At 42.6% G+C, this 17825-nt stretch overlaps 1 protein-coding gene across 2 annotated transcripts; it reads right to left on the minus strand.

The window, feature by feature from the left end:
* Positions 1-1357: 1357 nt before the first annotated feature.
* phf19 (PHD finger protein 19) lies at positions 1358-16453 on the minus strand. Of its 2 annotated transcripts, XM_020595304.1 has the most exons (15): positions 16430-16453; positions 14106-14289; positions 13931-14012; positions 13770-13829; positions 12548-12661; positions 10695-10789; positions 8521-8669; positions 8342-8437; positions 8077-8266; positions 7916-7983; positions 7680-7826; positions 7530-7590; positions 4431-4516; positions 4266-4355; positions 1358-3572 (listed from the first exon to the last, which is right to left on the minus strand). In XM_020595304.1, exons 2-15 carry the CDS (start codon positions 14286-14288, stop codon positions 3233-3235), a joined length of 1761 nt encoding a protein of 586 aa, XP_020450960.1. In that variant the 5' UTR covers position 14289; positions 16430-16453; the 3' UTR covers positions 1358-3232. The 2 variants fall into 2 exon arrangements, with proteins under 2 accessions (XP_020450960.1, XP_020450961.1); XM_020595305.1 differs by lacking the exon at positions 13770-13829.
* Between the last annotated feature and the right edge of the window lie 1372 nt (positions 16454-17825).

Consider the following 17825-nt stretch of genomic DNA (forward strand, 5'->3'; position numbering starts at 1 on the left):
AGTAGTTGTAGTAGTAGTAAACCAGTAGAACTACCAGAACCCTTTAATCCAGTGGAACTCGGTGTGTTTGTATCATGCTGTCGTAATCAAACAAACGTGCCACGTTTCATTCAGGAACCAGTTTCGTGAACCTGCAGGTAAACAAGTAACCAACAGGGAAACATCTGTCAAACCTTCAGCAACCAATCAAATCAGAATCAGCTTTATTGGCCAGGTGTGTCAGACACACGTGTATGTACATATCCTCATGCAAGGGGCAAGTAAACAGTAAACGAGCATAAGGCTATGTAATATAACAAAATAAGCAGTATAGACAGGCAGTAAACAATGCAGACCTCCCTATTTGGTCCCCAAGTCTCATCTCTCTGTCAGCTGATTTGTTGTCATCCAGCTGCCAATCATCTACTCACCAATCACATTCATCCAGCCCAGGTGTTGACACCTGGTTTGATGCTTCATGAGCTCCTCCATGGCAACAGGATCCCCTGCAGAGTAAAGGGGGGGGGGAAAAATCAGGATCCCCTGCAGAGTAAAGGGGGGGAAAAAAACAGCATTCTGGGTTATCTGCATGGTGACATCACTCACCTGTCTCTAAAATGACATATATACCTGAGACAAGTAATATAGGACAAGATACAGGATAGACAGGTAGAGTGACACCGGTAGACAAACAGATAAACACACTGACAAGTGTGTAGTGCTAGGCAGATGTAAAGCCAAGTAGATGGAGGTGACAAACAGGTAGAATAAACATGAACAGAGATGACGACAGGTAGCTTCAGATAAAAACACAAACTGGTAAAAGACAGACAGCTGATAGCCAAGTATACAGGCAAACAGACAGGTATGCAGAACTTAAAAAAAGAGCAACAGGTGGACAAAGCCATGCAGAGACAGAAGAAAAGTACAGATGGACAGGCACACTTACAGCCAGGTAAATGTAAAAGCTGCAGTTTGTCTCTTCAGCTGCCGTCATTGTCATTACCTGTCTGTCTGTCTGCAGGGACCCTCAGGAATATGAGACGCGCCTGAACTGTGACCTTTAATGTTTGTAGAAGTTCTTCACTTGTTGTTTAACACCTTAATTGTATTAACACCTGATGCACTCTCATTGCTGTGCACACCTCTTTGTACTTCCATCTCTGTGAGGACAGTCACTGACATAATACATCCCCCTGTCCCTAAACTAAATCCGATTCTGACCTGAACCCTAAAATCAAGTCTGAACCCTCAAATAGTCCTTTCAAGGTCCGGATGTGTCCTCACAGTGCAGAAATGTCATCACTAAGACAGATACAAAGACAACACAACCACAAAAACAGAAGCAGGAAGGTCAAAGGTCAAACACCAGTTCTTTTATTTTAGAGAAAGCTGACAGGTGATCAGAATAGAATAGAAAAAATGCAAACATACAGTCACATGACAAAAACAACCATCAACAAGCCAATGGGATGGGAGCATGGTTACCATGGCAGCAAGGAGCTGCAGGTTTAAAGTGACTGAGTGACTGTTTAACGTCTCAGAGACTGTTAGCACAATTAGCATTCTTCATTCAAACCAACGGGCTCTGTTAGCTTCAAGCTAATCAAGATTCAAGATTTTTATTTGCCATTTATGCATAAACAGACCGTCTAGGCATATAGGAATTCTTGTGCAGGGCTCAAGAATCTGAAAAGCTCAAGGCTCCCGATTAATGGCTGTGAATGATCATCAGTCAGGGAGCTGCATTTGGTGCGGAGACTGATGTTTGCATAGATACCGAATGTTAGAACAGGAAACCGATTGTTACTCTGAGGGCTAACACAAGAAACACTGTATTCTGGGAAGCTGATCCTTCAAGTCTAATTTATTATGGCATATGGAGATGAAATATTGACAGGAAGTGATCTCTTCCCAACATGACTGCACAGTCAGAGACTGAGTCTGTTATCTGAACTTAATGTGAGACTTTAATAAAGGCTGATATCACAATATCCCAAAACCGGCCTGCCCCAGTCCGGTTGGTTACAGATTTTCTCTATCTCAAGTAGGCAGCGTAATCTCTGCTACTCTTACCCTGAAATTCAATAGGATTAGTGTAACCATTCAACTATAATGTCTGAATTTGTTACATGTACACAAAATAAGGCTTCAAGTCACCAGATGAATGTTGTAAATGTCTTACATGAAACTGCGGGTTGGATGCGATGAAATTTCACAGCTAATACAGATTCAGGGAATGGACCGATCACAAGCAAATTTACTAATGCATTGGGAGTCGATGTTAGACAATCAGGAATACAGATACAAAGTGGCTTTTGGTCTGGTGTCGCAAATTATCACTCACCATCTTTCAGGTTTACAGCGACCCACCCGATTTTCTCCTCCGATTTACATTGCCCTCAGAAATGAGCCTTGCAACCACTAAAAGTCTGGATAACTGGAAAAATCCAGTGAACTCCCATTCTGTCTCAAGTATAACATGAGGACAAGTAAGGCAGTGTGCTGTTTGACAGCTGGGGTCACTACAGAAAACTACAGGAGCCTCTGACTGTTCAACAGCTCAGAGGAAGAGAAGAAGAATGGTCTGACAGAAGAGAGACGCTCCTGTCAGTCTGATAATATTCAGACCTGAACACTAAATATCCATGTAACACTCAGAGTGTGTGAGAGCATGCACGGCCTTTGGCTATATTTAAAAATTTTCCTTGATTTCGCTAAATACTGTTTTTACAGGATCATGATCAGCTTTGATACCCGATACCTTCACTCTCCTCAAAACCACCTGACAGAGGTTTGTGAGGACACATCTGACATTGTGTAGGAACATACTATATGTGCAACAGGGTTTTACAGGGACAAGTCTGACAGGTTTGCAGAGACATGTATAGAACAGGGTTTTGTAAGGATATGTCTGATCAGGAGACAGAGACTGGGGTCTAACCCTTCACTGTGAAAACACTATTGCAACACTTCGGATGTTAAAAGTCAGTGTTTTCTTATTCTCGTGGAGAAATGGGATGTATTCCTTGTGTTTTTAACAATGGCTGAAAAGCACAGAAGGTTGTGGTTGCTGACATTTTTAAAAGCATTATCATCAGATCAGTTAGTCCATCAGGTGGCCTGTTGTCATGGATATGTCAATGTCATTACCCATGAGGTCCCAGAACTGAGTGACCAATCAGCAGCCAGTGTGAAGGAGGCGGAATCAAAGCATCATATGACATCTACACCTCATCCCTCTGTTAATGTCCTAATAAGGTGTTGTTCCCTCCCACTCCAGCAGGTACTGGACCGTGCCCTGAGGAGTGACACGGCGAGCCAACACCTGGTATGGCTCCCCATTGGTCAGCCTGCCCACCACGCCAAAATACGAGGAGATGGAGGAGTGGAGGTGGGAGGAGTCAGAGGGGATCTGGGCAGGGTCTGATAGGAAGTGGGAAGGGTCTGATGACAGGGGGGTCATAGCCTCTTGGTTTTCCAGGATCCCAGAAAGCTCCTCCCCACCAAGCTCCTCCCCTGCCTCACTGCGATTGGTCCACTGGCTGTAGCTGTTACTAGGCAACTTCCTCTTTCTGCTCCCCACCCTCCTCCTGAGGACACAGAAGTCAAAGGTCAACAGGGAACATCACTGGTGGTCAGTTTGCTTCTTACATGTCACCTAGGCAGGTGTGTTCCCATCCACATTTTCAACTTGTGCATAAAAACCTGAGTGGCAACCCCTGACGTATCACAAAAAACAGTTTGTTTTGGATGAGGTGGAAAATAAAGTGTGTCAAAGTGAAACAGACTCACTGAACAACCACATGAATCATGTGGATCAAACCTCGTGTGTGGAAAGACGAGGCTGTGACCTTCCTCACATGAACTCATGAAATGAACTGAAATGTCAGATTTCCATTGTGGCTTACAAATGATTGTATTGTCTAAGCTTTGACTGGAGCTCTTTCATCACCTCATCGTCTTCTGCAGTGGTTTAATGGCACTGACTGGAAAATGAGCTCTGCCTGCCGTTTATTGCCATCACCCAGTCAGCTCAGACTCACACACAGAGGGTGGAGACAGTACTTCAGTCAGATATTTGGTTAAGATTTGCACTACATTTGGATGGAAGCCCACTTTCTGAAAGGTCCCATCTCGCCCTGCTGCAGATTCAATACAGTCACAGGACTTGTATTTGAATAGATTTACTAAGAACATCAGATTATGATGTTGGTAATAATGTCAGAGCTGAGAAAGAGAGGAAAGATGAAAGACAGGTTAGTTAATCAGTCAGTGGGGGTCACCTGAAATGGTAGGAGGTGCTGGTTGTAGCAGAACCCGAAGTGGAGGCATCAGTGGAGTCCTGATCGATACTGATGGTCCTAGTGGAGGTACTGAGGAGGAGGAGGAACATCAGACACTGGAATAGTGATTACTGGAGGATATTGGTGTGTTGATCTGTGTCTCACCTCTTGAGGCTCTGCAGCTCATCCAGTGTGAAGTCAAAGATGCTGGCCATGTGATGGTTGGACGTCCAGCTGCAGGAAAGCTCATTCTACGTTCAGAGAAGTGACACAGCAAAATCAATTTTTTCCATGTTTATTGAACAAAGTTATATATAATCAGCTCAGCTTTAGCAACATTCCATGTTGTAACAGGGATTAAGTGCATACACAAAAAGTAAGTAAATACAGTAAATAGATAAATATTCTTAAATAAAGTACAATATTACAGTATAAAGATCTAGGGCTTTTATTTTAAATTATATAATTCAATTGTTAAAGTTTAACAGCATTTTTGGTTTTCATAACTTTGAGGGTTTTTTAAAAAAGCAAGAAACTCATTGTGACATACAGAAACAAGGTACTATTTTCACATACATTGATGATGTTATTGATTAGAAAGTCAACTTTAGAGTTGTCCTTGAGGAGACCGAATATTATGTTCTTCTGAGTAAAGTCTCTGATGTGATGAATCTGTGGTAGAAGCCATTCATATGCATCATGCCAATTCACATACATAAATTGATGCTCTGCAGTTTCAGCTTCATCACAAAATGCACAGTTATTAGATTAAATCCTAAATCACTGCATTAACAAGGCACCAGATGGATGTATTTCATTTAAGGTTTCGAAATGAAGGCCTTTGGCTTTGGGATGGACGGGGAATTTTAAATATTTGGTTTCTAACAAGCCGTTTCCTTTGAACAGATTTGTGAAAGAGTTTCTATAATGAGAAGTAGGGTACGAGATGCTGTTATTCATATTAATGTTAATCATGGGGCAACTGTGGTGCAGTGGGTAGAGCAGTCATCTCCCAACTAGACGGTCTGAGGTTTGAATCTCAGTGCCGGCAGTCCACATGTCGAAGTGTCCTTGGGCAAGACACTGAACCCCCCCGTTGCCCCCGATCGTTAGAGCCATCGGTTGAGGTGGCGCCGCAGATGGCTGCCTCGGTTCAGTACCGGAAACAAATTCCTTGTGTGTAACATACTTGGCCAAATAAAGGTGATTATTATTATATTACTTTTCCTTTTGTTTATGCATTTGAGTTGATTAAAAACACAACCTCCGACTAAAATCTGAGGAAGGGAAGGGGTGATTGAAGTAGGGTTACTTAAATTCCCTTTAATCAAACACATAACGGAGTTGGGCTGGCTTTGGTTACAGACCTGAATGTGTTATGATCACCAATTAAGCCAATTATGCAAATTATTATACAATTACGCAAAAGGTTTTCATATGACAGAAAGCAACCATCACTATCAATAAGATGAGCTATGGACCAAATATACTTCTCCAGACAGTCTCTGTTAAACAATGATTTGTATTCATCTTAATATATCCATTATTCCAAATCGGTGTATTGTGAGGTGTGAAGTTGCGATTGTACAAGAGCTTCCAAAATAATAAAACTTGCTGATGAAAGAGCGACAGTTTGACCGGGAGGTTTGGGATATTAAAAGTCACATCTAAGTAAAAATTCTATGCCTCCTAATTTTTTAAAGACTTTTCTGGGAATGTGGTACCAGAGGTTATTGTTGATCAAAAAGGATTTTACCCATTCATTTCCATTAACAAAGTCAAAATCAATGGCTTGCAGACCTCAACCCTTACATTCTTTAGTCAACTCTGCTCTTTTAAGGTAGTGGACTTTATTTTTCCTCATATAGTCAAAGTTAATTTTATTAATAGCACTGTTTTGTAATGGCTAGCAAGAAATATCCTGCCCAATAAGCTGCTGTCTCTCATCAACCACAAGCTGAGTCTAGACTGACATTCATACATTCTTATTTTCACATTCAGTCTCTGGAAATGTGTAGAACCACGTGCTTGAATGTTGTATGCCTCTGTTAAATTACATGGATGAATAGACAGAAGCTCACATTTATTCAAGTTTAACTGTAAACCAAAGAATTTTGAAAATGTATGAATTAACTACAGTAGTTCTGGGACTTCAGACAGTTGCTGCATAAATATGAATGTATCATTCGCTAATTGGCTAATAATCAATGGCTTCCCAATCAGTCAATAATACACAAGTACTTGTGCCAAAGATGTGAGAGTATTCACATGGAAGCTCAGTATATGAGATGAAATAATGCGTGCCCATTATTTGGCTCCAGAGAAGAAGAAGACTATTAACAATTCCAGTGAGTCTAACTATATTATCACCAACACCAGTACAAGTTCTGTGTGGGTGCAAAAAAAATGAAAAGTTGACCAAAAGAAACAAGTTTTCAAAGACAAGTGGCCAGAGAAATCTGCGTTCATTTTGCGCCAGTCCAGTGCAAGGCCCTTGTGTTTGATTCGTACAGAGACTGAGAACAGAGATGAGGACGGCAAAACCTGGACAGGTAAAATCTTCCCATGAATCAACAAACAGGTTGTTTGTGAGACCTGTGGCACAGCAAGAGAGAGCTGCTGCTGCTGAAGCCTCAGTCAGACTGGCATTTTCTCTCTAGGCTTGAATGTGTTTTGTCTCAGTCTGCCTTAAACTTAAATGTACTCTCACAGGCCACTTTATTAGGTACACCTGTATGCATGTCAATGCGACACTTCCACCTTCTCCCCGGCTGCATACACAAGAGGATCAGAACAATAGGAACACCTCTAAATATAATGTAGTCCAGTACAACACCACCTTTAACTACAATCCAAATAATAAACAGAATTTATACATTTATGACAATTTCACTAAAAACAATTATTTTGAACTTCATATACACAGATGTTAAGGCTGCAGTGAACTGCATACAATTCTACAGGTGTACCTAATTAAGTGGCCGGTGAGTGAACATTCCTTGTGAGTTACAAGCAAGTTTAATAAAAGCCATTTACTTTATCACTAATTGTTATGGACCTCTGATTATTAAGTTTGAGAACCCCTGCTTTAGGCCTTTAAAGTAAAAATATTGATTTTCTCTTAGTTTTATCTCTCAAGCCCCTAGCATTAAGTGAAATACAGGAAAAAGAACTAATCATTAAGAATAACAGAATAATAACCTGTAGCCAGTGAATTCTCTAATGTGGCACGAGGCTTCGTTCAGAAACAGGAAATAGACTTACGTTAGGTATGGCGTCTTCTAGGAGCCACTTGGACTTCCTTTTCTTTCTTTCAGACGCAGCACTGAACATAAATACATTTCACTTTAATCACTACGTTCAGGTGAGTTATTTGATCAATCAAACCGTCTCCAGGTAAGTGGGGAGCACTACCTGTTTCTGGTTACACCCTTCTTACGGCCTCGCCCCCCGTCGTTCTGAGCACGCTCGGTTAAGAACTTGGAGGGTGGGTTGGGAGGGACTCTGGTCCTCAGACGAAAGATGCACTTCCTCTTCTTTATCTCCTTCCCACACAGAAACCTGAACACAAACACAGCGGTGATGATGTCTACACACAAATTACTGATGAAGAATGTTAACACAACATATATCAGTACTGTGACTCTTACTTGCTCTTGTATTTGTTCAGAGCATCCAGCAGCTGCTGCCCTCTTTCTGCTGGAGGAGTGTTGGACAGCTACATGACAGACAAACAGGTTAAAAACAGGAACGGGTCTCATCCAGCTGAAGGTTACTTAAATACAGATGTCGTCCAGGTCTAGTCTGGTACCTTTCCGAGCTGTAAATGTTCCCAGTTGGCAGAGACGAAGGCCAGGATCTCGTCCAACTCAAAGTATTTTTTCTTGCTGCTGACCGACAGGTTGTAGAGAACCAGGTGAACCAGATCGACCCACCTGAGAGACATACGACGGATGTACTCTGATCCCTTATTACAGACCGAACACAGGAAGAAGTAGAACCTGCAGATGAAGTAAGAGGAAACCGTCTCAGGACATAGAGAGTAATACACAGGAGCAGAGAAGGTGCTGCAGTACCTGTCGCCAAACATCATGGAGTCCTGCAGACATTGGGTGCAGGCTTCATGGAACCACTGCTGACACTTGAAACACTGCAGCATCTTCAGGTACCACCTATATACATAAATGGCATTGAACACCTGTGGGACACCTGGATGAGTCACAGTGTGCAAGTGTAATTGATTGGCCGGTCTTACTCTCCGGGGCCCCCACAGTAACAGTAACACTGCTGCTGATTGGTCCGGTGCTGAGAGTCCCAGTCCAGACAGTCCAATTCGTACGGTAACACCTGCTTCATAGCTGACAGAGCTTTGGCTATAGGACCTTTCTTCAGAGCACCCCCTTTCTGTGGAAGATAGAAGGCAGAAGGTTCAGCCAGACAGGTTTGGCATGTCGTCCAGACTGAAAAACCTAACCCTAACCCTTCAGCTGAATTTGTAGATTTGGAGGACAAAAAGGCCACCCCCTGTGCCATGCTACTCAGAGAAAAGGGAGCTAAATGAATGTGCTAAACTAAGCTAGCTGCCTCCGGCTATGTTTGAAATCAGAATGCAATTTTCTTAATAGACAGTTGGCCACATTAGCAATTAATAATCGATTAATTGTCAGAGCAGGTTACACAGTTCATCACTTTAGTCTTGATTTTGTTAGAAGTATGTTTACTTGGGGTGTTTTCACACTTGGCCCCTTTCAGCCCTCAAAACAAACTCAGAGCAATTCGTCAGCATTTTTTGCATAAATGTGAACACTCCAAATGAACTCGGAGCCCTCTGAAAAAAACCCAAATGAGACTTACATGGGAGTTGGTCCCAGTTTGGATCATTTCAAGCGCGTGATGCCGTTCACTTAATCTGTGCATTGTGAACACAAAGAGCTGCAGGTTCGCTTCTAGTCTTTTGCATGTAAGGACAGAAACACCAGCAATTTGTTCAATTATCTAGCGAAAGCCCATCACAGAGAAATGCAGTTTTCCACTGACTAGCTCACAGATTATCTCCTTGCCCAGGTACGTTATTTATTTAAGTAGCCTTTAGCCCACACACGGGGTTAACTAAATTATACAAATATGGGTGAATGAATAAAATAACCATTAGTCAGCTGATTGTTGTAGGTCCGATCATAAATTCAGTCTGTAATGGTCAAAGCATCACTTGCCGCTCAGAGCAGGGGCAGATATAATGATGTGGGGGCAGGAGGTAAAAGTACAGTCAAAGAAAAAGTAGGAATAAAGTGCCAGAGTAGTGGTACTGTTAAAAATCTTAATGATGCCTATATGGATGTGTAGTTTGTTGCAAGGAAGAACTGACTGCAAACTCCAACCATCTATAATGCACAGACACACTAAGGGGTTCCTTCAGTTTTCAGCTGAGTGAGGGGCTTCATTAAGACCCCACTGCAGCGCCGCATCAAAGTGGAAAAAACTATGCCAAAAGTACTTTACCACAGGCAATAAAAATAGATCAAGTAGAGAATCCCTTGACATTAAAGCTCCAGGGTCACTATAATATAAACACAAAGAAGACTGAGGCCCCATCAGAGCTGAAGTGGATCAGAAAGAGATCCGAGCCCTCTTTCAAATGTACTTGCAGTGTGAACACAATAAGAGCTGGGTCCCCTTTTTGTTGGTCCCCTTTCCAGTCCACTTTAAAGAAGACGAGTTTGGTTCATTTAAAAAGGGACCAAGTGTGAAAAACACCCTTACAGTAATACATGTCCTGAACGTTACTGGTGCAGCTTCAATGGCGCTCTCAGCTGTCTGACACTATGCTCCCGGCCTGCAATAACCGAGGAGATAGCAGCTACTCCAGACAGCTGCCAGCCCACAACTTAGCAAAAATGTCATGCTGCAGTGTTTGTCAACACAACTGCAACAGTGAGCATGGAAAGCCGCGCTGCCACTTACTTCTTTCTTAGATTGCAAGGAGGTGATTTTGTTTCAGTTTGTGCAGCCCATACAGGCGGTCAGCAAGCACAAACTCCACTAAATGGTAAAAGGTACCACCAAGTGGAGTAACCCGGTACTACAACAAACTACAGCACGTTTTCAGACAGGCCTCTGTGCTGTCGGTTAAAATATTTTTAATTGAATAAATTCTTAACGGCAATTAATTGGTTATCAATTAATCAATGACATCCCTGGTTTGAAAGAATGACTGTAACTATGTTAGGAAACTCTGAAACATCCAGCTGAATTGTCCAGTCTGCAGCAGCAGGTTCCTCTCATCATTCAAGATCAGACTCTGGTTCATCTCTCTATAGACTGTCTGTAATGCTCAACAGGATGTCAGCAGAAAGGTCAGCGGGGTCACTTCCTGCTGGGAGGACGCAGTAGAGGTAGCTTGGTGTGATTAGTGTGTATTTGTGTTTTTACCCTGACAGCCAGAGCGAAGACACATCGCCTGCAGAACCAGGGACTGAGACTGCTGCTGTCCTCTACTGTTGGGATGTGACACTGCTGGTGGAAACCTGACAGCCAGACACACAGACATCATAATCACCTAGTGAAAGTAATGTTCACCAGCAGTGCTGCTGGGTCTAAAGCTGAAAATTAAAAATGAATGAAATTATTGACATGCATTCTAGGATAGGTTTGTCTGTGTGTCCTCTCTCTCCCTGCACCTTTCTGCAGGTAGGTCTGGCTCAAGAGCTCTACGGTCCTGATGAGCAGATGGCGACTGCTCATCACAATGTCTGTTTGTTGTGTCTTGTTGCTGTTCTTCTCTCCTCTGTCCACTCAACCGGTTGAGGCAGAAGGCCGCCCACCAAGAGCCGGGGTCTGCCAGAGGTTTCTTCCATTAAAGGGGGTTTTTGCTCCACGCTGTTGCCAAGTGCTGCTCGGGCAGCTTTGTTGGGTTTTTCCCTGTAACACTGTAACTGTGCTATACAAATAAAATGTGATTTGTTACTCTGGGCTAGAAACATTTTGACCTGAGACTTTAGGTCATCTTCCTGATGTTTTATACTTTTTGACATTTTAAGGTGATTTTGGTCATATTTTTTATCACTGAGCGCCTTGTTTCTATGGTTTTGCCTCAGTAGCTTTGTGAATTTCCCCATCGTGGGACTAATAAAGGTTCATCTTATCTTTCAGCCTCTCCATTGGTTTGTCCGTAGAAGGTTCAGAGGCTCTCTACCTTAACTTTTTTGTCTGTTTTCCTCTGTCAACCTTCAGCCTTCATAAACCAGTTACAGTATATGTGAAGAACCTAGAGAATAATAATAATAAAACTTTATTTATATAGCACTTTACAACTCTGGGGAGCACAAAGTGCTGCACAATAGAAAAATGTGTATCAACCAAAAAACAATACTAAAACAATAAAACCTAAGCACAAATAAAACACAAATTTACAAACTGGCAGCAATAAAAACTTCCATCAAGATACAAATACCATAAAACAACAAGTTAAAAGACGTCCCTTCGGGGACGTAGAGAAAATTGTCAGGATTCAGGAAGCACACTTGTTATTGTGTCACCAAGTGCTTGCTCAATGGTGATTTGTTGGGCTTTTCTCCATAATACTGTAAGGTCTAGACCTTTGTATGTCAAGTGCCCTGAGATTATTGCTGTTGTTAATTTGTGTTTTACAAATAAAACTGATGGGATGTACAGTTTTTGAGTCAGGTAGCCAAACCACAGTGTGTGAAGTTTAAATCTCTCATTGGGTCCCATTGTAAAAGATGTCCGTAAGTTCAGATGACAGCTGCTCGTAATGCCTGGTTCAGACTACACTGTCTTTTTGTCTGATACGATGGTCAACTGCTGTATTCTAATGTTAGCATAGCTACCCTTAATAGCTTGTTAAAAAGTTACTCTAAAAGGCGGACCTCCATTATAGACAGCGTTGTTTAAAAAAAAAACAAATATGGAGAGCAGGGACAGATGATCAATAACAGCAGCAGAATTGATGAAATGCTAACCATACCCTTCCCAGGTGCTGTAACTCGTATCACCAGAGGTCAGCAAACACAACATTCAGGGCCGCTCACTGCTACTTTAGCCAGCAGGTTTGCCACTATCCAGGGTTTTCAGACCCCGACTGTTCACACTAGTCCAACTTGATTGTATTAAGGCTACTTAGGATTATCAACTCTGGTCACACCTGTCCAACATGCACTACTCAACTGTTTGAAAACAAAGCATCAGGTTCATCTCACGTTTCTCTTTAGTCCATCCACCCACGTGTCTGTTTCACTGCTCCTCACCCCACCTGTCTCACTCACCGATGCCACACTTGCCACAGATGAGGATCTGGTTGCTTTGGTTTAATTGGCTGTCAGAGTTTGGCCCCGCCTCCTGGCACACAGAGCAGCGAGGCTCCACGCCGGGCACACCAGCTGCAGTGTGATTGGACAAAAGATTGCGATTGACAAGAAAAGCAAAGACAGACAAACAAAAACCACATGATGGTGAGACATTTATTGTCACTTTAGGTCCATCTCAGCCATCTACCTGAAAGTTAGCATCGCCTGGTTCCCTCAACAAAAAGAAAATGGGATTTTTCCACAGACTTGTGGATTATTAGAGAAAATATGCTTTGTGACAACGGTTTATGGCACTTGCACATTTTGTTCAACAAGAATCTTTACAGGTGAACACCAGTCTTATGACATTTGAAGCCCAAATACAGTCACCAGAAGTATAGAGCTGTGCAGAACTTCCATAAGTTCCATAAGTGGGGTAAAACTATGGAAGTATATTACTTGTGTGGTGTAGAAGATAATTATTTAAGAATGTAATTATGTAAGAATGTTAACACTCTGTTATAATTTTTTAGTATATTACTTGTGTGGTGTAGAAGAAGGTTATTTTGTAGAGATACTGCTTGCAAACCAATGATGTAAGATGATGTCATGGGGTAGGACTGGATAAGTCTGACTTCTTCCTACTCCATTCAAGCATGTACTAGGTATAAGGAAATTGTTATTGGATTAGCATTTGTTGGATATGTGTAAAATTATGTGTGTTGACATATCAACTGTCTTTACATGCTTGAAAGAATAAATCAAATCAACTTCCTGTGGTGACGTGTATTGTTAGGCTATAAACCAACTAAACCATGTTCCCATGACTTCAGCACCACCGCCATGGCTTCCAATTTGTAATTTGATTTCTAGCGCTCACCTCCTCTACAAAATCCTTTCCACCTGATCGAGGTAAGCGATCAGGCTGACTCAGTCAGTCAGAATAGTTTGTAGGTGCTTGAGTTTAAACACAACGAGACTGTAAAGCCACTTTTTTAAAAGTATTAAAAAAGTTTTTTTTGTTTTTTTTTTAGTGACAAGTGGGGTATTTACTGACATTTTGTTTCACTGATCAAAATGTGAACATGCATTGGCCTTGTGTTAACCACAAGCCTTATTTCAAAAACCCATTCAAGAAAACCCAAAGAGAGTGAATCAGAACTGCAAAAATGCTAGCGCAGTTCCAGGGTTTTGGACTTACTACTACAGAACTCTGTAAGAGCTTTGGGGTATCCTTCATCATGGTGGACTGGGACAATTTCTGGGTCAAGCAAAGATCAAGGTCCAAGAATGAAAAAATAAGGGACTTGTGATTCACCATTTGTGACTCTATATGTCTCTGTCTGTCTGTCTGTCTCTCACCATGTTGGATGTCCTTCCAGAGGACCCAGAACTTGGAGTTGTCTTCAAAGGTGACGAAGCAGCTCAGCTTGGGGGGGCTTACCTATCCACCAGTCACAGCATCAAATTTATGCCAACCAATCAAAAAACAGAATGTTTGTTTTTGTGTGTATGTATTTGTATTTGTGTGCGTTACCCTCTGTATCTTGCCCAGGTAGTACAGTCCATCTGACCAATGACAGAGGACAAACTGTCCCACACTTAGACTGGACTCCACCCCCTCTACTTCCTCCAGACCCCGGCCCCTCCGACATGCCCCGCCCCCCGGAGACACCTGGGGCTCCAGACCAGAGAAGCCTTCAATCAGGTCCTCAAACATCCTAAGAGGCAGACAGGTAAGTAGTGCAATTTCACTGAATACTCAGTTTCTGTGCTTATCAATAGCCAGATCGATCAATGAGCTGATATCACTGATTAGTACAAGTATGTCTGTCAGGTGATCAACAAGTCTAATAAAGTGTACTGATCAGTTTGAGTCTGCATCAGTCCCACTTCCGTGTAATGATACTGTCAACAAATATCAATATTAGGGGGGAAACATTTGCCATTTTTCATAAACAAGTAGGCGTGTGACAAGATCTTGTGTTGTGTGTTTATGGAAAAAAAATTTAAATAATGAACTGATATATCAGAATTTTAAACCCCCAAATATCGAAATCGATATTGGTCTTAAAAATCCTATATCGGTCGGGCACTAGTACCCGGCTCCGGTGTGAACACCACTGAGCTCTTAAACTGCCACACATGCACTGGTGTAATTGAAATGTGAGCCATGTGCACAATAACAACTAAAATGGCCCCGTTTCCTCCCAAACCACTGGGTTACGATATGTTCCTCCCAGTTTGGCCTGATCAGAAACTTCTCCATAAGTGTCCACCACATGTGAAACATCCTGGTCTCTCCACTGACCCCGTCGCCGTCGTCACTCTCCTCCATGTTTATTGTTACCGATCTGTGAGGGCACAACGCCAAATGATGATGACAGGCCGTATGTGCAGAGGAGGAGACGACCACATGGATTCTGATCTGACCGTTCTGACAGAGGTCGGAGAGGAATCAGGTCCTGTTGCTTCAGTCATAGTTAACTGTTCTTCACCTGTGCCATCACTCTGAGGAACAGATTGGCTGAAGCAACAGGACTTGGCAACCACTGAGGTGCAACAATTGTAAACAGTACAGCTACATACAACAGTCTGATAGCTCGAAGTGTGCCTATATGTATATAATGTTTATCAATACTGCCTCTCCTCCTCCTCTCATGCTTCCCCTACCTTTGATTGCACTATTCCATCATCTGTTGTCTAAAACACACTTAGAGCCTCTGTGCCAGAGACAAATTCCATGTATGTTCAACATACTTGGCAATTAAAGCCAATTGTGATATATGCAGGTAGCCCAGATCTGATCTGAGAATATCTGGTTTGGTCTGTTCACACTTCTGTGGGAACATCAGGTCTAAGTCACTGGGAGGGAAACACCCACTGGAATGTGGACACAGCTTTAGGCAATCAGTGAGCCAGACAGACAGTCAGGCAGGAAATCAGTCAGTGAGCCAAACAGACAGGCAGGCAGTCAGTCAGTGAGACCAGTCAGTGAGACAGACAGACAGACAGGCAGGCAGGCAGTCAGTCAGTCAGTCAGTGAGACAGACAGACAGGCAGGCAGGTTGTGGCTGTGATTCATTCCTTAACTGTTAGGGGGATTTTGACATGTCGGAGCATGCGCAGTGCCTCCTCCCATCACACACTAACCCTTAACTGACTAACCACGAGCTTACCGGGTTCTTAACCACTAAATTAACGGAATAGTGCGGGTAATAAGCAGCTAACTTACCCGGGATAAACACTGATACTTAACTAACTCATTAAAGTTAGTTCAGTGAGCACATGTATACCTCATATGCAGTTTGCACCTCATCAAGAACGCCCTGGTGATGCTGAACCATCTGACAATCTCATATTATTGTTTTCACTACTGTCACTAACTGTACATGGTTTTGAGTCACAGCTTATTGGCGGTATCGTTTAGATTTATCCTAATTACGTCAATCCAGTTCTTATTCTATTCTATTTTTACTCTACTTTACTCCATTTTAGTTCCTAAATGTAATGGCACCCAATACTAGGTGAGCGAGAAACGGTATTTCGATTTTCTGTATGTCCTGCACATATGGTGAATTGACAAAATCCTTGAACCTTGAACACACCCAGTCAAGTTAGCTGCGGCGTAACGGCAACTGGCCAGTAATTGAATGGTAAAGTTAACACCGTCTTCTTCACTCTCCAACACTTCAGTCTGCTGTTTCCACACCGACAGTATGCTGTTATCTACCGGGCTTACAAACCGCTTTCATACCGATAACAGCGTATGAACGGCTGAGCCTGACCCGGGTTAAACTAGACTAAAATAACGGATTTAACGGAGCAGAAGCGGGTTAACGGAAAACTAGAGTATCTTACCTCTCCTGATCCGCTGACTCCCACCTGTCCGCACATATGGTGAATCACAGACAGACAGACAGACAGACAGACAAGCTGTGTCCCTGTGCTCGGTGTCACCTCTCTGTGTCTCTGAGTGTCTGTCACCGTTTAGCGGCGCTAAACTTCAAATTTCTTCCGCCGCCATTTTTCACTTTTCCCGCGAATCACAGGAGGAAGGCTTCATCATTTACATACGCATCATCGCCGCTGCGTCAACACGTCACCACAGGAAGAACTCTGTTCAATTTTTCACACATATAAAGCACAAATCAAATTGTTGCCACACTTGTCGATGAGTAGAAATGAATTTTATCCGTTAAAAGTTGCTATTGTGTGCATGAAAATACCTGAAACTGAGACTGTCATGAGACTGACACGGAAAGCGCTCCAAGTGCATTTTCATAATAAGGTTAAACGGTTTAATGGTGTTAAGTGTTTGTCCTATCTCCAATGTCATGGGGCAGTCTACGAGAAATAAATGAGATATATGTTTAAAGATGTATTGAATTTTTTCAGAAAAAACTGTTTTATTGCTGACCCATTTTACCCTTAAAGCTGCATTAACTCAGATTTAGCACAAGATGTTTTCTCCTTGTTGTACTAACCTCACCCCCACCCCCTTCTATTTTCAGGCCTTCTTTTTATTTCTTTCTCTCTGTGGCCACTGCCAAGGCTATAAGATGTATTTTTCATACCAGTATGGCTCATGGCTCATTTCAGACGGACTATGGACCTGTGCAGGTGCAATCCAGGATGGAAGCAGACCTGCATATTAGAATAACTCCTCTGGAGGTGATTTTTGACTTGTATAATTTAGGTGGTCGGGGGGCAGACACAGTCTCTATGGGGCACTGGGAGTGTTGAGTGGGTAGCAGCTGCAAAGAGACGCAGAGAGGTGTGTTAGACTGCGAGCCTGAGTCCTGGTCTCAGCTCTGGGTTGTCATAATTTAGGATGTAAAATAAACTCGTGCAGAGCCGCACCATCCAAAGCGGGGTGGATGCCGTCTCTGATAATCAGACCAGGTTTTCCCCAAAATGTTTTCCAGTTGTCTATGAAGCCCACGTCGTTTTCTGGGCACCACCTAGACAACCAGCAGTTGAGTGGCTAAACATGTCACCGCTGGTCAGGGTCCAGAGAAAACTACGGAGTCCGACATTTTTTGGCGACGGATGTGAGTAGCCAACTCCATTCCTTAAAAGTCAGCGGTGGGGCTTCACCCAGAAGCAGTACTGAATAGCATCACTGTTAATGCTGCATACCAATCTGTTTTGAAGCATATCATCCAACACCATCCCAAACTCACAGTGCTCTGTAATGATGGGAATAGCAGCTCTTTAAACAGGTTCAGTTCCTTTAACAGAGCCACTCATAAAA

The sequence above is a fragment of the Monopterus albus genome, unplaced genomic scaffold, assembly GCF_001952655.1.
Source record: "Monopterus albus unplaced genomic scaffold, M_albus_1.0 scaffold26.1, whole genome shotgun sequence".
NCBI classification, from domain to species: Eukaryota; Metazoa; Chordata; class Actinopteri; order Synbranchiformes; family Synbranchidae; genus Monopterus; species Monopterus albus.

Excerpts from the sequence above, each read along its gene's own strand:
- phf19 (XM_020595304.1), bottom strand. The coding sequence starts at position 14,288 with ATGTTTGAGGACCTGATTGAAGGCTTCTCTGGTCTGGAGCCCCAGGTG. Across the intron at positions 8,267-8,341 it reads TCCATGATGTTTGGCGACAG|GTTCTACTTCTTCCTGTGTT; the intron begins GTACTGCAGCAC and ends CTTCATCTGCAG. Across the intron at positions 3,573-4,265 it reads AGCACCTCCTACCATTTCAG|GAGGAGGGTGGGGAGCAGAA; the intron begins GTGACCCCCACT and ends CTGTGTCCTCAG.